The following is a 20,730-nucleotide window of genomic DNA, read 5'->3' as shown; positions in this document are numbered from 1 at the left end:
TGTGTTTGTATTGCCATTGAGCAGTTTTTTATTTTTTATTTGGTTTCCATTAGGTGTCCGAAGCCAATATTGGAACTCCGACTAAATTCAAATTGTACACTGCAAGTCCATTTGGAGGCGGCCCTCCCAAGGCATTGACCAATTCTTGATTTGTATTAAAGCTTAAGATATTACCAGATCTTCATGTATTTTGTTGCATATATCAGGTGACGTTTACCTAATTCACCTTGCAATAAAGCAGCCCTTGGCTCAATCATCCAATTCTTTTCAACGGACAAGCATGGTTTTGTTATCAAAACAACTTCGGGTTTTTTATGGATTGATTCGGTTTGCATAGATTGACTTGTCGGAATGTTGATTCTTGCTCATTAGTGCCCCTATCTCCATTATTAATATTATAGTCATAAAGGATATGCAAGGACCACTAGTCCACTACTACAAAGATTAGTTGATCTCAAATGCACTAGTGTAAGCTGCCCTAATAGAGTAAAGGAGAAAATTTGTCCGCTTATCAATCACTACCTTCATGATTCTGTGAGTGGTATCAAACATCTCGATGATGAGATATCATACATATCACTCAGATTGAATTGTACATCTACATGTGATATTGAACAAGAAAGTTCTACAAACATGTAAGCCCACAAAAATACACACTAGAACAAAACATGTAAGCCAACAAAAATACACACTACAACATGACAAGAGAAGCGAATGCTAGGGGACATGTGAATATATGCACCTACTAGAGTCTGAATCAGGTATGAACACCGATAAATACAACAAGATCTTCGTTTTGATGGCTGCATATATATAGTATCACACGGGCTTATGCTTCTTCGCTGCTGCTCTGATTGCCATTTTTAAGTATATTGAACTTGCAAAGAGGACAAGTTGCATTCATGTACAACCACTTGTCTATGCAGACAGAGTGAAAATGGTGACGACAAGGGAGCTCACGCAGCTCAATTCCATCTTCATAGGGACAAAGGCAAATGCAACATTCCTGCAACAGACAAGAATGAATGAAATTAACTCCTAGAAGGGGATTGGGAAGTTTATCTAGGCTTTATGGAAAAATCTAATCAAAGAAAGAACTTTATAAAACGCACAGCATCTTCCAGTGGAAGAACATGCTCAATGGGTGTATCAGTGTCACATTCAGTCATTACTCCTCCAAATGATTCTTGAATCTCGCCATTTTGTTTTTCAAAATCACCAAGTCTTCGAAACTTGTATTTAGTCAATCTCTCAACGTCTTCCTTGGTTGCTCCTTCCTATCTCAAGAAGAAAGCAATTTTGAGAAAGATATTCAGACAGTTGATGCAAAAGGAGAAACTTCAGGATGCAGGAGACACAATCAATAGCATAAGATAGAAAATAAAAGCAGTTAAGCTCTGTACAGTTTTTGAAATTATAGTAATTCATATGTACATCAATCCAAAAGCAGGAAGCAGGAACATTATTCATTTAAAGTCTTCCAGTTCCTTTCTGTGATGGTAGTCAACTAGTGATTAATGAATAATACAACAACAACAACCCAGTGAAATCCCACAACGTGGGGTCGGGGGAGGGTAAAGTGTACGCATACCTGACTCCTACCAAGGTAGGACGGCTGTTTCCGAAAGACCCTCGGCTCAGTAAAATCATAAAAAGAAGTCAGATAAGGATAAGAAGTTCAAAGCGATATGGCAAAGCAAATAACGAAAGCAACCCAGATAAAATAGAGCAATCAAAGTACAGAAAGTAATAGATAATAACAGAAATCAGACCACAAGGAATTATAGAGCGCTAATACGCCTTCTAAAAAGGAAGAATAACGATACTATGAACTAGCCTTCTACCCTAATGTGGGTCCTCCACACCCTCCTATCTAAGGTCATGTCCTCGGTAAGTTGTAACTGCGCCATGTCCTGTTTAATCACCTCTCCCCAATATTTCTTCGGCCTACCCCTACCTCTTCTGAAACCATCCATGGCCAACCTCTCACACCTCCACACTGGAGCATCTGTGTCTCTTCTCTTCACGTGCCCAAACCATCTCAGTCGCATTTTCCGCATCTTGTCTTCCACTGAGGTCACTCCTACCTTGTCCCGAATAGACTCATTTTTAATCATGTCGCTCCTGGTATACCCACACATCCATCTCAACATTCTCATTTCAGCAACTTTCATCTTTTGAACGTGAGATACTTAACTGGCCAACACTCCGCCCCATATAACATAGCCAGTCTAACCACCACTTTGTAGAACTTGCCTTTAAGTTATGGTGGCACCTTCTTGTCACATAGCACACTGGAAGCGAGCCTCCATTTCATCCACCCTGCCCCAATACGATGCATTATCGTCAATCTCCACGCTGTCTAGCTTAATAAACCCAAGGTACTTGAAACTACTTTTCTTTAGGATGGCCTGGTCATCAAGCCTAACTTCCGTGCCAACCTCCTGAGGTGTCTCACTGAACTTGCACTCTAAGTACTCTGTCTTGGTCCTACTCAGCTTAAACCCTTTAGACTCTAAGGTCTGTCTCCAATCCTCCAGCTTAGCGTTAACTCGGCTACGAGTCTCATCGATCAAGACCATGTTGTCCGCGAAAAGCATATACCATGACACCTCACCTTGAATTTGTCGCGTCAATCCATCCATCACCAAGGCAAATATAAACATAAAATATTTCTTTTCATGAAACTCAAGAGAAAGTGGGACTTAAGCAAAAGATAAGGACCTACAATATCAAATTTAAATTTCCAACAGTGTGGAGTATGCCTACCCTAGTTTTAGATTATGAAAAGAAAAGAAAAATTGGAAGTAATCCAGACTTAAAGCCCGTTTGGATTGGCTTATAAGTTGCTTATAAGCTGTTTTCAGCTTTTTGAGTGTTTGACTGGCCAACTTAAAGCCATTTTGTGCTTAAAATAAGCTCAAGAAAATAATTGGGCCTGTTTGGCTTAGACAGATGCAATATCATACCATTGCTAACAATTATCAGGTACATCATTTCAACCATGTTAACCAATACTATTTCGCACGTTATAAGCCTTTTTCACACAAATCACAAGACCCTTAAGTAACTACCATACACGAGTTGAAGCAATTTTACTACCAAGATGATATATCTGCATTCTTCTAAGCATCAACAACAACAACATGCCCCGTGTATTCCCACAAGTGGGATCTGGGAAGGGTAGAGTGTATGCAAACCGTAACTCCAGTAGAGAGGTTGTTTGCGCAATTTTCTTCTATTTGGAGAATCAAAGATGGGAGATAGGACAAGCGAGTAATATTGCCAGTGAATTGGGGGAAATGGGTGAAAATGGGTTGGTAAAACATATTCAGACCCCAAAGAGTGCAAATCATGCTTGAATTTTGGTGGATGCAGGTTTTATAATCGACTGGTGGGAGTAATGAATTGAAAAGACAGACAAATCGTGAATGTTCTATGCATGTTTGAAATCTCAAGAATGCTGGTCTCCAAACACTTCCTAGAGTAGCCAAGAAAGATACTAAAGGAAAAGTGAGGCCCCATTTACCATGTTATACAGGTTTTAGCATAATATGAAACCAAATTCAATCTAGAAATATGTGAATTCAGTAAAGAATTGTTACCACTACACCAAAAAGTATCAAGTCCACATAGTTCAGTTCTACATTATTCCCTCTGTTTCATGGAAAGCTGCAGTAGTGAAGTAAACTCGCTAAGGAAGGAGAGTCGCTTGCTTGTTTGGTGTGTTTGGAACCGGGTTGTTTAAAGCTATTCTTTCTTGAAGAAAGAGAACCTGGGCCCAGGTCTCGGTGTATTTTGATATGATTCTCAATACGCTATCTAAACTAGAAAAGTCAGTAAGGAAAAGCTTTGCAAACTAAGCAGGATGGACAATAAGGAGGATGACAGGTGACACAGACCAACTTCTGAATTCTAAAGGGCACCAGGCCTTAAAATTCACTGTATAAAATCTTCTATTGAAGTTTCACTTAAAGTGAATATCATGTTAGAGCTACTAAAAACAAAGGTAAAGTCAAACTAGACGTGAGCATTCTAACCTATTGACCAAGAAACCAGACAATTTGTGAACCCTCCGCGCACCTCTACTACATACAATGGTCTCTTAGTTATGATGACCCAAACTTCAATTCCCATCATGTTGATTCCTTCAAATTGCACAGTTATAGATAATGATAACAGTTTTGATCCCATTTGCTGGCACTTGCTATGAAAGACATTGCATTTTTAACTAAAATGGGGATTGAATTATATGGAAGTAGACGCTAAAAAGGGGATTTCTCCAAATAACATGCTGCAATCTCACATTTTAACACATCTACGCAAGTTTCAAAGACAAGATTCACATCCTTTTCAAACTTCATTAGTCATCTCAGTGTAGTATTATGAAGAAGTTAAAAGAATAATAATTAAAGACATTGAAGGATTAGAGATAGCAAATTGGGTAATAATGTGATAAAAAGGAGGAGCACAAAAGATTTGACAGTCAAAAACCATTTCCCGACCACACAAAATGAGCGACAAACATATTGGACATAAATTAGCATTATCATATCTATTCACTAAAAAAAAATCTACAATATTTATTCGTTAGGGAAGGTTGGTAGTAAGACATCAACAAATACATTGAATTACCCACAAAAAGATCTATGTTATTTTTACCATTAAGTAGCTAAAGAAACAAAACATAAAAAACATAACAAAAGATAAGAAAATTCATATTCTCACAATCACCTTTTCAAGCAACATTTCTTTTTAGTTTTTTCACTGAATGATTTGGAAAAAGAATTACACTCTCTCTTTCTGGACCCCAACTAAAAGGGACCCAATGATATAAGCTTTAAAATTCATCAAATTTTAATGCTTCTAGAACTCCATACTTTTTTTGGAAGGGGCCGGGGGGTGTAACTCTTCTAATTCAAAATGAAACTTCTGTTCAAATGATGTCCATATTTTATCTCTTTGCAATATCTAGCCTTGGAAACAGCCTCTGGCAGAAATGCAAGGTAAGGCTGCGTACAATAGACCCTTGTGGTCGGGCCCTTCCCCGGACCCTGCGCATAGCGGGAGCTTAAGTGCACCGGGCTGCCCTTGCAATATCTAGAGAATCACCTGTTTATTTTTGTGTTATTTAGGGGGGTCGGAGAGGGAGAATAATTAGTTAATAAGATTGCATTTAAGGAGCAAAATCACAAGACCTTCTACATCTTGCATAACATCTCATATTAGCAATTTAGCATCAGTAAGATGATAATCTGTCTAATTCATTAACAAGTCATAAAAGGGTTGCTCAACAACCCACCTAAACAGTGTAATTATAGGGTTATAACACAAAAGAATTTCCTGATTAATGAAAACTATATACTAGTCAGTGAGGGTTCATGTAGGTGACCCAAACATGTTTGGGATTGAGGCATAGTTATTGGTAATGAAAACTGAAAATTATATACTCCTTCTATTTTATTCTATAATGACTATATGTGATCAAGCACAGAGTTTAAGGTATAGAATTGACTAAAATATTATAGTAGAAACAGTGGAATAAAAGTATCAACGTAATGGTTCAAAAGTAAGTTTGATAGAGAAACCATCACATCAAAGTTTAAAAGTTGAACAGTGTTAATGAATTTGAATTCTTGAAAGTTTGAGAAGTTGTATAGGAATAGAATGGTGTCAAATACTTATGAAAAATGGAATGGCGTAAAATATTTTGCATGTCGGAAAATGGAAAATCGCATCTAGATTGAAATAGAGGGAATAATACAGTTTCTTCTACCTATATCCTCTGGATAAGGGGCCAACTGCTTGTGGCACCCATTTGCTACCTGAATGACAAATTAAATTGTATGTTCCTGATACAAGGGCATTGTTGACAGTTATTAGCTCCTGCGATCTTAATTTAGGTGGTATAGATGTATAGGAGCTAACTATATTTTGTACTTACTGCATCTTCTTGATGCATATCAATGAATCATTATTGAAAAAGAGGTCTCTACTGACTACTAAAAAAGCAAACTATTTTAGGGACAGTTCAACTATCCTGTGAATTTATTAATTTATATTGACATTTCCATCCATGAGAGAAGAATGCATGAAGAACTCGCATACAAAAAGAGCATCTACATTAACCATGAGTTCAAAAAGAGGTGCTAATTAGAACCATAATAAAACACAAAGGGATGAAACAAAAGAATAAGATATCACAGAACATACTTACACAATCTATTTCTTGCACTCACAGACTGTTTTTTAGCTGATAATTGGAACTAGATCCAAAAAAAAGTAATTTCCTATGTACCATGTGATGTTTAAGGTAAAAAAAGTTTGACATAACTACCTGGTCTGCCACTGCATATAAAATAGCGATGATACATGGTAGACAGCAACAAACAGCAATTCCAATGAGACATGCCACGGCAACACATATAACAACAAAGAATACATCGAATGCTAGAAATGTGAGACACAACCTGCAAAGAATCCAAACGAACATCACACCGAAGTAAATCACAAGAAATACAGAGATCAGAGACTTGCTTGGGACAAACCAGTAAAGTTGAGGTGCATCACGGGTCAAACTTTCGCCACCAGCAGATATCCAATAGAACCCAATTATCCACCAAATGAAAGAAAACATGGTATTTGCAGATTCCAGATGCTTAGCAACACTGAAATATGTTAAGAATCATTAATACATTATGAGGCACAACCATATGATTCCAGTTCTCCAGAAACAATGAGGTACTGACAGGAAATAACTACCACGAGAAGAGAATAAGAAGAACTATCTTTCAAACATTATGACACTCGTCAGCAACAAATTCTTTTTTCTCTCTTTATTTTAATCTTTTTCCTTGTAAAATTAAGGACAAGCTTTCATTATCCACGACAGGCATCAATTTCAATAACTTCAAGCCTCATAGTCACATAGTAAGAAGCCTAGAGTACCTTTCTCCCACCTGACAGACCAGTGCCTATGTCTTTTAAATGCACTAGTAACATGGATTGCCAATTCTCCACAAGATAACTCCGAAAGGAAGCACATTGAGGAATATACTAATTCATTTGCAGCAACCTGAGTGACTAATACCTGGACCAAGAGACTACACATACTATTCAACTCAAAATACCTATTCTAACCTAACAAAGAAATTCTTCTCCATTAAATCAATGAAATGATAAAACAACAGCATTGACAACTACAATGTTAACTGTGAATAACAATAAGATTTACTCGTGCCACCGATATAAATTCTCATCAAATCAAATGCCTCCAAAGAGAGATTATACCTAGTTTCATTCTCATTCTGACGCCCCTCAGACTGATAATCACCAGTTTCTCCGCTGTCACTTCCTGAACTCGAACTGTTCCAACCTCCAGCAGCGTTTCTCTGCTCAGAATTCAAAATTGGAGAGGAATCGCTAAGCTGAACTCTGCGTCTATATTCAACGAAAACACAAACCATGTGAAGCAAACACTGTAAAGCATATCCAACAATCCAAAGCCTCAAAGGCATAGAGGGTAACTCATCAAGACTCAAAATCAACACAGAAACTGAGACAATCACAAAAGCTAAGTTCCAGATAAGATCCAATATCACTATAGGTTTAGAATATGCCCAATCGCTTTGCCGTTCCTCTATTTGCTCAGCTGCAGCTTCCCTCACGCGCCTCGACGGCTCCCGCATCATTCGGTGGTTACTTGCTCGCCGCAGAAATCGAGCCGCTCCTCTTAGGCTCGGAGCCCGGCGCGCCAACCGTCGGCTCCTAAAGACCTGATCGGTAAGCAACGGAGTCGTATCAACACCGTTAGAACTATCGTCGTTACCGGCTCTCGCCGTCGACATCGTCGCCGGAAAATGAAATTGACCGAGAAATTATAAAAAGATCGACGGTGAAATATTAGAATTTTGTAGTTCGGGTGAGGAACAAGAAATTTAAATGTTTTGGATTTTCAGATATGAACTGTAATTACACTGTTTATATATATATGTCTGATTTATTTATGGACTTTACCTGCTAGCGAGTATAGAAATGAAATGTACTCTCTAGGAAGTGCAATGTTTTTTTTACTTCCCATCTGTCGAGCTGCCAATTGCGAAAATTGAAAAACATTTACCCAAGTCCCAACCACTTTTTTTTTTTTTTTCATCATTTGACTTTTTGACTTTATTGATTAGTAATAGTTAATCTTAATTACTACGTACTTTCCAAAACAAGCCAAAATTATGTTTATTAAGAAATTAATAAATATAATATTTACTTCTTATTTAATAGTAAATATATTTTTAAAATTTAATATTACATAGTTGAAAAAATATATTAATTTTTGTTTTTGAATTTACTACTTGTCGTCTATCGAGTGATAGAACTCAAGGAAAAACTTACCTAATCCGTAGTTTTTGTTGTTTTATTTAAGAAATTAATAGAACAGATTTTAAGAAAATTGAAGGGCGGACAGACGGACGTCTTTTCTTTTTGACACGAAAATTATAATAATTTTAAAAAGAAAATCGATGCAATTAATCTCTTAGTTATTTATTTATATTAATAAAAATAAGAGTCTCCGTTTTTGAAGTACAAAATTATAATTGAAGAATATAAATAAAAGCTACAAAAAAAAATCATCAAAGAGTATGTGTGGTGTTCGAGTGGTAGAATTGTCTAAAGTCATAAAAAAAATATCTAGGTTCGATTTCAAATAGCTACATTTTTATGTATATTTCTGAAAAAGCATATGTTGGTTTGACACCAACTTTCTTTTTAAAACATAATCTTGTATGTCCGGTTTGACCCTTGATTTACCCAATTTTTATTAGTGATTCTTAAGGATGATACTTATTTTGAAACGAAGGAATTGGTTTATTTTCTACTATAGTGTGTGACTTACTGCAAAATGAAAATTAAAAAGAATTTTAACATATAAGCTGATATATATACTGTTCAATAGACAAAAAGAAAAAAAATACTAATAATTTAATGAATATAATTTTACTTTTATGTTAAGAATCTATCAAAAATAGCATTTTTAATACTTATAAATAATAAAAATATATAAAAATAAAATAGGCATACATTCTAACTCTCCAAGCTCCCCTTATAAAATTACCTGAGTTTTGAGTTGTTGTATATATGTCCTAACTAAGTTCCTTGCAGAGATTTGTAACAAATAATATGAAGTAATTGTGCAGTTTCAAGAAAAAGAGAGTAAACATAATTGGATGAAAAAGGTGCTTAGGTATACTAATTGTTAATAGGACAGCCTCCTCTGATCAAACTCATGACGGCTTTAATAGATTTGATTTCGTAGCACTTTATAAATTTATATTTTTTTTATAAGATATTTTATTTTTACATCGAATAATTATAGTATTTCGTATATACTCCTAGCTATTGTATATTTTTGAGGGACCTTGTAATAAGTTCATTATTATAGTCAAAAGTTTTCTGTTAGAACATCTGCTAGGCGCATGTTATACATAGTAAGATTATTTTAAATTGTTTAATTAATATCACTTAAAAAATAATTTTATGAATATATTGGTCAGTGCACAACATGGATATTTCATAATTAGTTATCAAAATAAGTGTCACTATTATATTTTTTGGGAGATAGACACTTATTTGCAATATTTTCCTTTCCTTTTATCATTAAAGTAAATTGCAATAGAAGAGAGCAAATTGATTAACACTAGATAATTTGAAGGTAGTAAATCCAAAAATTATATGAGATGAAATAAGCAATTCTAAAGATGATATGAACAAATTAATTTTCCTAAATGAAAAATTTATGGTCCTATTAAGAAAGCATTTTAATTTCTGGCGAAAGGTTTAGCAGTATCACCATATGTCTGTGCAACTTCATCGCACGATTCAAAGCTATGCAAGCTGTATCATACGAGGCCCGAAATGTTCCTTAGTTGACAAAAATAAAAAATTGAATGAGTTGTCAAAACTGGGCCAAACTGATGATGCTCGAAAGCTGTTTGATAAAATGCCTGAGAAAGACGAATTTACATGGAGTACAATGATTGCCGCGTATGCCAATGGAGGGAGGCTTGTTGAAGCAAGGCATGTTTTCCAGGAGGTCCCAATCAAGAGTTCAATCAGTTGGTCTTCTCTTATTTGTGGATACTGTAAGCATGGTTTTGAATCTGAAGGATTTGAATTGTTTTGGCAAATGCAAAGTGAGGGGCATAGGCCCAGTCAGTTTACATTGGGAAGTCTTTTGAGAATGTGTGCGATAAAGGGTTTGCTTTCGCGAGGTGAACAGATACATGGATATGCTATTAAGACTTGTTTTGATATGAATGTTTTTGTAATGACTGGTCTTATTGATATGTATGCGAAGTCTAAGCGTATCTTGGAGGCTGAGTGTATTTTCCAAATCATGTCTCATGGGAAAAATCATGTTACTTGGACTGCTATGATTAATGGGTATTCTCAAAATGGCGATGCATTAAGAGCTATTCAGTGTTTTACCAGCATGCATGCAGAAGGAATTGAGGCGAACCAGTATACATTTCCAGGTGTTTTGAGTTCTTGTGCTGCACTCACTGATATTAGATTTGGGGTACAGGTGCATGGCTGTATTGTTAATGGTGGTTTTGAGGCCAACGTGTTTGTTCAGAGCTCGTTAATCGACATGTATTCTAAATGTGGAGATTTGCACAGCGCTAAGAAGACATTGGAACTGATGGAGGTAAATCATGCAGTTTCTTGGAATTCCATGATACTTGGGTGTGTGAGGCATGGATTTCCAGAGGAGGCACTGTCTCTGTTCAAAAAGATGTATGCTAGTGATATGGAAGTGGATGAGTTTACTTACCCTTCGGTTCTGAATTCTCTTGCTTGTATGCATGACGCCAAAAATGGGAAATGTCTTCATTGCTTGGTTGTTAAAACTGGATATGAGAGCTACAAGCTTATAAGCAATGCACTTGTTGATATGTATGCTAAACAGGGAGACCTAGCTTGTGCGATTAGTGTTTTCAACAGCATGGTTGAAAAGGATGTAATCTCATGGACAGCACTCGTAACTGGCTGTGCTCACAATGGCTCTTATGAAGAAGCTCTGAAATTATTTTGTGAGATGAGAATGGCTGAAATTAAACCAGACCAAATTATCATTGCTAGTGTTCTTAGTTCTTGCTCACAGTTGGCACTACTTGAACTTGGCCAGCAAGTTCATGCGGATTTTATTAAATCTGGCCTTGAGGCATCATTATCAGTTAAAAATTCTCTTATGACTATGTATGCCAATTGTGGTTGCCTTGAAGATGCCAAAAAAGTATTCAACTCAATGCAAATGCATAATGTGATCAGTTGGACTGCTCTCATAGTGGCTTATGCCCAGAATGGCAAAGGAAAGGAGTCTCTGAGATTTTATGACGAGATGATTGCAAGTGGAATAGAACCTGACTTCATTACATTTATAGGCCTATTGTTTGCCTGCAGCCATACAGGTCTTGTTGACGATGCAAAGAAGTACTTCGCTTCAATGAAGAAAGATTATGGGATAAGACCAAGCCCTGATCACTATGCATGTATGATCGATCTTTTGGGCCGTGCGGGGAAAATACAGGAGGCTGAGAAGTTAGTCAATGAAATGGATATTGAACCTGATGCTACTGCGTGGAAAACATTGCTTGCTGCATGTAGAGTACATGGCAGCACAGATCTAGCAGAGAAAGCTTCAATGGCTCTCTTTCAGCTGGAACCACAAGATGCTGTCCCTTATGTTATGTTGTCAAATATATATTCCGCTGCTGGAAAATGGGAAAATGCAGCAAAACTTAGAAGAAAAATGAATTTGAAGGGTTTAAACAAAGAGCCTGGTATAGTTGGATTGAGATGAATGGAGTGGTGCACACATTTATATCTGAAGGAAAGAAGTCATCCAAAGAGTGATGAAATTTACTCAAAACTTGATGATGTTATTGCATTGATAAAGGAAGCTGGGTATGTGTTTCTCTCCATGATATCAATGAAGAAGGAAGGGAACGAAGTCTTTCTTATCACAGTGAGAAGTAGGCTATTGCTTTTGGGCTTCTTTGTGTGCCAAAAGGATTACCAATTCGGATTTACAAGAACCTTTGTGTATGTGGTGACTGCCATAATGCAATGAAATTCGTGTCATTTGATCGACATATTATTTTGCGAGATTCAAATTGTTGTCATCATTTTAAGGAAGGATATGTTCTTTTGGGGATTATTGGTAGAAAACATTCCTTTGACTTCTCTTGGCTCTTGTTTCCTTTGCGGTCGGCATTTTCAGAACATTCGATTTCATTGATTGGGTCTTTAGCTCATCACAAGGTTTACAGTTACCTTTGTATATTTGCAAATTGCTAGCAATGAAGATCATTTTTTGGAAAATGGAAACTAAAAGTTAAGCTTTATGCAGATCAATGTGAATGATGAGAATTATTGGAACTGATTGCTCTCTGGAACTTATACGAGAGTCGATTCCATAGTCCTTATTTCGCAGCACTCTCCCACGGCAGGCACCAATTGCCACTCCCCGGCATCAGGGAAGATAACTGGTCCTCATTCTGAAAGTATTATTGACTCCGTGAAGACAAGGTCAGATGATCCTGAAGAAAGCTTTGTTCTACATAAAATTGTGATGAGTTTTCCTACACAGGTGTGAAACCATCTTCAGAGTCTTTTAACAATAATTTTTCTTAGAGTTACTGTTTTTTCTCAATACCTGATATCTACTCTACAGTTATAGTTGGGAGCTATATCCTTTTTAGTCGACAAAATTACCCAACCAGAATAGGGACCTGAACAGTGCACTTGTACTGTTTCCAGTTAAGACTAGAATGTTCACGCTATAGATAAGTCCATGCTAGTGCTTGTGAATATCTGTGTGTTGCCTTGAGAGTAAGGTTGGACATTGATCCAATGCAAAACCAATATGTCGTTGTCTTAGGGAATTTACTGTTGTTTGTATGGCATGAAAAGTTAACCAAAAAGAAAATAAAAAAGTAAAGTAAATGTGCGTGCTAGCTTGTAGTATAATGTTTGTTTTTACTTTTGATTTAAACTAATGGCTTTTCTTTGATTCCATCGCCTTCCCTAATAGCAAGAACTGGGAAGTTGAAGCTACGGTATAACTGGACAACCTCATAAATGAAAAAGATGGTAAATGATGTCATTGCTAAATGCTGTGTGTACGATGATGCTGATCCTTTCAGTTGTATTGCCATGTTAAAAAATGCTTTTGCAGGCTCTTCTAATTTACTGATTCTCCTGAATGTAGAGCCCTATAGTGAAGTATCCTTATAACTCTACAAGTTCTTGCTAGCTGCTTGGTGTTAATGAAGAAAGATTTGATGGAAAATGGCATGCATTGAACAATGGTTTTGATTAAAGAAATATCAGCAGGCAGCGGTAAATGGATGAAATCTTCATATGGATGAAATCTTCATAAGATTGAGGGAATTCTGTGTACTTCCAAAAAGAAGCATGTGATGCAATCTTGAGGGAAAATACACTTATTTGTAAAACTAAATTGTGTATGAAATTATATTCCTTTGGAGTCCCAAAGAAAAAGAGTAAGTGGTCATTGTTTTCAAGATTAAGATCTCAAAAGATGAATTATATGTTTTAGCAAAAAACTCAGTGTCTTCTTGCTTGATGTCATTTGATCCACAAAAAATTACTAGGGCCTTAGAGTCGGCTGCTTTTGGAAGCAAAAGGTAGGTGTGCACCACTGGCTTTTTAATAACCGACTCTTCAGCAATGCAAGAATATACGAAGACAACCTCTTGAATGGGAAATTCCCTTCTTCTCGTTTGCTCTTTCTTTCCAAGGATGCATGAGTTTATTTGTGAATGATGTGGATGGTGATTATATTCAAAAGTCTAGATATCTTACTTTCAGATTTATCTCTCTTAATGTCTTGTCAATGAATTGGTTCATGTTCTGATTTTGAATGGAAGCCTGTTTTAATAAATAATTCAGTTCTATCAAGTACATTAACAAATTTCTTAATCTTATGCAAAAGTATAATAACTTTACTTTTGCTTGCAGAAACTAGTAGGTTTCCCACGCCAGTCCTCTGTTTCTCTATTGCAAACATATGGTGAAGTGGATAATATTTCATAAGCCCGTGCTCATTGCCTGCCTTTGGTTTCCTAGGGGGCCTTAGTCCCCGTCTTTATTGTGAGCATATGGCAAGAGCATAATATTTCATAAAGCCTAGTGTTCATTGCTTGCCTTTGGTTGTACGGACCAAAGTATGTTCATCATTCCCAAGTCCTCTATGACATCAGAGCCCTTTCCATTGAAGTCACTGAGCCTTTCCTATTATGGATGCAATCAGGGTACCATAACTACACGCATTTCTTGGAACCAGCTCCGATGGAGTTGATGAAACAAAACGCAAAAAAGCTGATAATGTTCTCGATGGAGGCAGTAATTAGCGATCAGGATCTCCGATGGGACAGGTTTGAAAGGCACATTCTCTTTTGTTTGATTCTGGATACTCAACTTGTTGCTTGGCTAGAGACTTAAAAATAGGTTACCACAAAAATAAGTCAGAGAAAAAAAAAACTATTGATAGATTAATTAGAATGTCATAATGTCGTTGTTGTGATGGTTATATCTGTGATGGTGTATTCTCATTGTATAGATCAAATAGGTGTCTGTTGCCAATTCATAAACCATCTATACCACAAGCGTAAAGAGACCTATGTTGATTGTCCTTATTTGTTGAATAGGGATATAATCTCCCTGGTTCTAATTTGCTGTAATCACAGGACCACAAAGCTGTACTTGTTTAGGTTCTGATTTTTATAAAGATTGTACTTGGTGTTAATTAGTGCTTTGAATCACCAATTCATGGGTACGATTGTTCTTAAATTGATGAATTAGAGATTTGTATTCAATGAGCTAATGATTCGTTGATTAGTTTTTAATGCTCAAATTTTAGTAGTTATTTTGATTGACTTATTTTACGCACGTTTTTTAGGTTAAAAAAATAAGAAAAAAACGTTGAGTACCCCCAATTTATAACTTTTAACTTATCAGACACTTTTAAAAAGCCCATCCAAACACCTTCTAAAGTGGAGTAACATTTAAAAGTTGCTACCCTCTATCATCTAAAGAATGTGGTCTAGCATTCAATGAAAGTAAAAAAACAGGCATAATATATAAATATGACCGCTGATAACTATGACCTCTAATTTTACTAATGCACCTAGAAAACTAGTAGAAGCAAAAACTGTCGAACTTACTTATATCCATTTCCCTGCACTTTTGTTGGATAGAAAGTTACCCGGTTTATGTGCAAAATGAGAATTGTAGATACTTGATTAATTGGTCAAGGTAAGACAAATAAAAACCTTAGCTTTCTAGCTTTGGTCAATTTCCAGTAACATCCCAATATTTTTTCTTACGTATTAATGCAGGGGATTAATTTTCAAAAATAGGTAACTTCTATGACTTACTTGGTGAAGTTCAACTATTGACTTAATAGTGAATATAATTAGCATGAAGCAATTTCACATTCCAATAGGATAGATAACCAGAAGAGATGACATGTTGTACTTTAAAGAATAGAAAACTCCTAATAATTCATCTATAATTCAGTTTGGAAGCATTCATTAATCTTATGAACACCCCCTGAAACTAGATATTGCTACAACGTATAAATTAACAGATGAAATCTCGCATCTAAAACTGCTGGGGTACTGAACACAATATGTTTATATAGACGAGACATTCCGATCATTCACCCGCGGATCTTTTACTGTCATATCCTTCCATCCACAACCAACTAGCAAGCAACTAGCTACCCTGTTCTGACGTTGACTTCCATCAAATATTACTAAGGCCAAGAATAGCAGCTTCATTTGCTGGAGTAACGTAACGCTGATTAGGCAACTAAACCTCCCAAGAAAACCCATTTACAAAGCCTAAGCAACTGTCTTCAAAAAATTCACTTGCACAAGTGTTCAGGAATAAGGCGCTTTCGCAGTTCAGCAGGGGCACCAGAGAGCTCTGTATGAGACTTAGACTAGTCAGATTGAAGTATCAAATCATGAAAAAGTAAAAGTTAAAAACTAAACTGAAGCTCACCTTGAGCTGTAAAGTTGAATAGGGGAGGCAGAGGTCGCCCATTAGGCAAGCAAGCATTTGGTTCCCTTAAAGAATCAAAGAAAGGGTGTGCACATGCTTCCAACTGTCCATAAATACAACATATTCTCAAGATCCCGCGGAAAACAAACATCAAGTGCGTTTAAAGGATAATACCACTTACAGAAAGTAACATTTTTGCAAGACTATGTGGAGTCATTAATTCTCCACAAAACAGAATGTTGTTTCATCATAAATTCGCTAGTGAAGTATTTTTAAACTTTATAAGCATGCCGGGGAAGATCACATTGAAGTGCTAAAAACATATGCAAGGAGGGCACACATTAAAACAGGACACAAATAGAACGCCATGTTTGAAGGATGGGTAAAGGGAAACTGCCATAATATCCTAAATTCTTGATAATTAAGAAGAAAATTCTTTACTTACAGCAGTACAGCGTAGAGTTGGAGAATATTGGAGAAGCCTTGACACCAAATCTACTGCTTCAGGGGGCATTCTTTTATGAAATATCTGCAGATTGCAATCTCATTAAAATTTGGTATGCTTGCATTGTGTTAGCAAGTGTGGTTTGTGCAATTTTAACGGACAGTTCTCAACAAACTTCATCAAGGAAATGACTAGGGAAGGATAGAAACAATTCAACTACTAGAAGACACATCCACCGAAGAAGTTTTCACTAACCTTGTGCCATGGGTGAGCTTTGATCTGGGGAAACTTGAACTCTGTGTAGTTTGGATTCATGCACCTTATCTCCTCTCTAGTTGGTGTACCCAATATCTGGCATGCACAAAGTATAAAAAGACGGTTAGCAAGAGAAAGCAACCAAATAGACAAGACAAAAACCACCTGACGTTAACTATTAGAGAGTCCCATGATTGCACACCTTGATGATTTCAACCAGCTGATCAACGCCACTTTCTCCAGGGAAAAGAGGCTGCAGATAATACAGAAGTAAAATGTCGGACACTAGTGTATTCAATGGGACAAACAATGCAATCTAACCGGCATGTATATCTATTTAATTATTATTTCTTTAAATCTTTTACATGTTGGAATTAAATTTGCCAGAAGGAATTCATCTTAACACCATTAATAGAACCTAACGTGAAACAGAGAGTGAGAAAGTGAAACACAAAATTTTCTAGAGAATATGTCACCACCAGTGAATAGAATAGGACCGCAAATATAAAGTTACAAGTATCAACTAACCTGTCCCAAAAGTAGCTCAGCCATAACACAACCAGCAGACCACATGTCAATTGCAGTTGTGTACTCAGTAGCCCCAAAGATCAATTCAGGGGCCCGGTAATAACGAGAACAAATGTATGATATGTTAGGCTCTCCAGGCACCTAGAGCACAAATGCTAAAGTATTAGGGACTTCCTAATTGTAAAAGAGAAAATAAAAGTTGGTAAAAAGTAAACAGCACATACCAACATCTTTGCACTCCCAAAATCACAGAGCTTTAGCTGATGCGAGTGGGGATTAACCTTCAGAAGTTAAATAAGCAACCAATAGTCAGGGAAGATAGGAGAAATGGTGAAGAGGATAAGCAAATGGAATCAGGCTATCAAGGACATATAACTCCACTTAACCACACTACAGGGATTACTCAAAATATTTCAAGTCATATTGGCATGTAAATAGAAGATCTAAACGCAAAGAGCATATGAAGAGGGAAAACTGAGTGCTCACTAAAAGATTCTGTGGTTTAATATCACGATGGCATACACGAAGGACACTGTGCATATAATTAAGAGCTCGACAGATCTGTAAAATTCAAAAATTTAGAGAAAATTCATTAATATCTGAACGAGATACTATAAAAGAGAAAAAATAGAAGTTACTAGAATTGGAAATCCAAAATCTTGATGAGAAAAGTGATGAATCATGCAATAAGCTCACCTGGTATGTGTATAGCTGCACATATATATTGGGCATGTGTTGGTTCATTCTGCTGTAGTGCCTTGAAACTCGGTAAACAGTTTCAGACACGTACTCCAGGACAAGGTTGAGGTAGACTTCATTCTTCTCAGTAGTAGAATAGAAGCAGTGTCGTAGTTTAACAACATTAGGATGATCAAGCGTGCGCATAATCTGAAGTTCCCTGTTCTTGTATCTCCTATCCTGTAAGACCTTTTTTATTGCTACAGATTCACCAGTTTCCAAGCACTTAGCCTGTGATATAGAAAAGGTGATGAATAAATCAATAAAGTCATCCAGACAACTTCAATGCTTACAACAATAAGCTAACATTTTCAATAGACATTAGATAAACATACAACTATACCTGAAAGACAACTCCAAATGAACCAGTACCAACCACGCGCTCCGCCATGTAAGACAATGTCTGTAAAAATAGCATGAGGTCAAGTTTTGATTGAGCTAAGTAAAAAAGCCTACAAGACAAAATTGAAGGGTAGATAGCCACCTGTTTCTCTTGTCCACTCCTACCACTCACAGTAGTCACAATAATCTGACCAGTTTCCGTTCCATTTCCACTAACAACAGCAGGTTCCATATCCTATGGGATGCAAGATAGATCAGCAACATTTGCATCAAATTTATAGACAGCTACTTTAGATACTAAATTTGACATAAAAGAGTAAGAACTTTGGGGATACCTTCAAATTATCCTCTAGACTATCAGCTTTAACAGCTTTTTCATCTTTAATTTTCATTTCATGCATTTCTTTAGGAAGCTCATCAAGTTCAGAATTCTCAGGTCTAGTATCCATTGTTGATGTACTTCCAGTAGTGTTTTCCTTAGATGTAGAAGCCATATCCTCCTTTGGAAGTGTAGTAGTTGTACACTTCTCTTCCATTTGAGTTTCACCAACCACTCTTTGATCTACTTCTTGCTCAACCTTCACCCTCTTTATGCTTGAATCACCACCCTATTAAAAATCAGTAACAAATCATACTCTTTCCATGAATTACTGATAAATCTAATCAAAATAAACAAAACAAAACGAAAGCTCCAAGCTTTAATTATGAATCCCAACATTACATTACAAGTCCATACTAACAAAATCAAGAACAGAACAACCAGATATTAACAGAATAAGCAGTCCTAAGGGGAGCAAGTTTCCAACTCACCCACTCCTCACCCAACCCAGTCCCCAAGCCAGAAGGAACTTATTAAAAAATATTAGTCACATGAGCAAATGATACATCAAATGGCATCAACCTTCTTCAAAGAGCAGACTCGTACATATTAAGAGCTAAAATGGTGAAAATCTCATCATTTTAATAAGAAGCATTCAACACAAATACATCAACAAACCCCTATCCCAAAAGAAAGCAACAAAAAAAAACCAAAAATTGAATTCCCAAATTCAAAAAGTGAACGTCTTTCATCTCAAATTTGCAAATCAAAACAACCCCCAGTGGGTCGGCTATATGAATCGCTTCTCTCTATTCCCCTTTTATTTAGACCCATTTGAGCAAAAAAACAAAAACAAATACAAATACAATTTAATCCTAAACTAGCTGGGTTGGGTTATATAATCATTTTAGACCCATTTTATTGAAAGAAAGAAAGAAATGTTACAGGATCTGAAACAGAAGAACGTCCAGAAGCAATGCTCTTAAGGCGACGCATGACATTCATCTCTGCTTCGCCAAGAGCGCAAAATAAAACCCCTTGTTGTTCTCCACAGAAATTTTCAGAGTAATTGATAACTCCTCCTCTTCTTCTTCCTCAAACACCTGAAAGTTTTTTTTTCTGCAATGGTGGAGATGGAGAGGAGAGAGAGAAAGAGAGAGAAATTGGACTTTGAAATGCCTAAATGAGAAAATATGACAACATTAAACCTCTCTTCTCTCTCCTCTCCTTTTGTGATAAATAAAAGTAAATCCAAAAACCAAAAAGCATCATAAGAGTCGACCATATATATTTTTATTTTATTTTACTATTGATCAAAAATAATATTTTCGCCGTTTAAAAACGAATCATTTAGTTTGACCAGATGTAAAAATTTTAAAAAATTAAATTAAATTAATATCATGATTCTAAATTAAAATTATATTAAATGTATCAAAATACTTTTTAATCATAAAAATTTAAATATGTCATGTAAAAAAATTAAAATTAAAGTATTTTTAAAAAAAAAATTAATCATTATTTTTGAAACAAACTAAAAAGAGAAATTGATCATTTTTGTTTAAACGGAAGAAGTAGTATATTTTTATTTTCCTACTTCTAAAGTTCAAAAACTACAATTTCTAAGGACAGCAAATTATATTTTTCAATTTGTTGGTTTTACTTATTGTTAATTTTGTTTCAAAGTAAAAAAAAGCAATTCTCTAATTTTAATTTTTTGCATAACATATTAATATCAAAAAACTAAAAGATAATTGATAACATATTCTTAAAATTTAAGATTATAAAATTAAAAAAAATATATGATTTTTTACACTTGGTATCAAATCAAAATAAAATAAATAAATTTAAATTGAAGGAATAGTTTTATGTAATTTAAGAACAAGCCGTAATTTTAATTTTACCATTTTCAAAATCACTCTCAAGCTATATTTATTGAGTAGTACTTTATTTATCTTATTTACTATTTAGCTTAATTTTAAAAAAAATTATTTATAAATTTAATACTTTTAATTCA

At 35.7% G+C, this 20,730-nt stretch overlaps 3 protein-coding genes across 3 annotated transcripts; 1 reads left to right on the top strand and 2 right to left on the bottom strand.

Moving 5' to 3' along the window:
• Positions 1-539: 539 nt before the first annotated feature.
• On the bottom strand, positions 540-8,033 carry LOC129886655 (E3 ubiquitin-protein ligase At1g12760-like). The gene is made up of 5 exons (XM_055961435.1): positions 7,291-8,033; positions 6,549-6,668; positions 6,338-6,470; positions 1,113-1,277; positions 540-1,006 (listed from the first exon to the last, which is right to left on the bottom strand). Exons 1-5 carry the CDS (start codon positions 7,845-7,847, stop codon positions 830-832), a joined length of 1,152 nt encoding a protein of 383 aa, XP_055817410.1. The 5' UTR covers positions 7,848-8,033; the 3' UTR covers positions 540-829.
• Positions 8,034-9,650: 1,617 nt separating this feature from the next.
• LOC129886654 (pentatricopeptide repeat-containing protein At4g13650) lies at positions 9,651-14,873 on the top strand. Its single transcript, XM_055961434.1, has 3 exons — positions 9,651-12,318; positions 12,407-12,646; positions 14,041-14,873. The coding sequence occupies exon 1, from the start codon at positions 9,848-9,850 to the stop codon at positions 11,855-11,857; it is 2,010 nt and encodes a 669-aa protein (XP_055817409.1). The 5' UTR covers positions 9,651-9,847; the 3' UTR covers positions 11,858-12,318; positions 12,407-12,646; positions 14,041-14,873.
• A 623-nt stretch (positions 14,874-15,496) lies between these two features.
• LOC129886653 (shaggy-related protein kinase epsilon) lies at positions 15,497-19,969 on the bottom strand. Its single transcript, XM_055961433.1, has 13 exons — positions 19,662-19,969; positions 18,733-19,005; positions 18,540-18,632; positions 18,399-18,458; positions 18,014-18,286; positions 17,804-17,878; positions 17,542-17,598; positions 17,318-17,458; positions 16,992-17,042; positions 16,790-16,885; positions 16,535-16,618; positions 16,090-16,192; positions 15,497-16,011 (listed from the first exon to the last, which is right to left on the bottom strand). The coding sequence occupies exons 1-13, from the start codon at positions 19,719-19,721 to the stop codon at positions 15,950-15,952; spliced, it is 1,428 nt and encodes a 475-aa protein (XP_055817408.1). The 5' UTR covers positions 19,722-19,969; the 3' UTR covers positions 15,497-15,949.
• Positions 19,970-20,730: the final 761 nt, after the last annotated feature.

This window comes from Solanum dulcamara, chromosome 4 (genome assembly GCF_947179165.1).
Source record: "Solanum dulcamara chromosome 4, daSolDulc1.2, whole genome shotgun sequence".
NCBI lineage: Eukaryota > Viridiplantae > Streptophyta > Magnoliopsida > Solanales > Solanaceae > Solanum > Solanum dulcamara.
Note: the sequence above shows the minus strand (reverse complement) of the source record. Positions and strands in the feature narration are given on the sequence as shown.

Excerpts from the sequence above, each read along its gene's own strand:
- LOC129886655 (XM_055961435.1), bottom strand. The coding sequence starts at position 7,847 with ATGTCGACGGCGAGAGCCGGTAACGACGATAGTTCTAACGGTGTTGAT. Across the intron at positions 6,471-6,548 it reads GATGCACCTCAACTTTACTG|GTTGTGTCTCACATTTCTAG; the intron begins GTTTGTCCCAAG and ends GATTCTTTGCAG. Across the intron at positions 1,007-1,112 it reads TTCTTCCACTGGAAGATGCT|GAATGTTGCATTTGCCTTTG; the intron begins GTGCGTTTTATA and ends TGTCTGTTGCAG.
- LOC129886654 (XM_055961434.1), top strand. The coding sequence starts at position 9,848 with ATGTCTGTGCAACTTCATCGCACGATTCAAAGCTATGCAAGCTGTATC.
- LOC129886653 (XM_055961433.1), bottom strand. The coding sequence starts at position 19,721 with ATGAATGTCATGCGTCGCCTTAAGAGCATTGCTTCTGGACGTTCTTCT. Across the intron at positions 19,006-19,661 it reads GTTCTTCTGTTTCAGATCCT|GGTGGTGATTCAAGCATAAA; the intron begins GTAACATTTCTT and ends GATTTTTAATAG. Across the intron at positions 17,879-18,013 it reads TGCAGCTATACACATACCAG|ATCTGTCGAGCTCTTAATTA; the intron begins GTGAGCTTATTG and ends TGAATTTTACAG.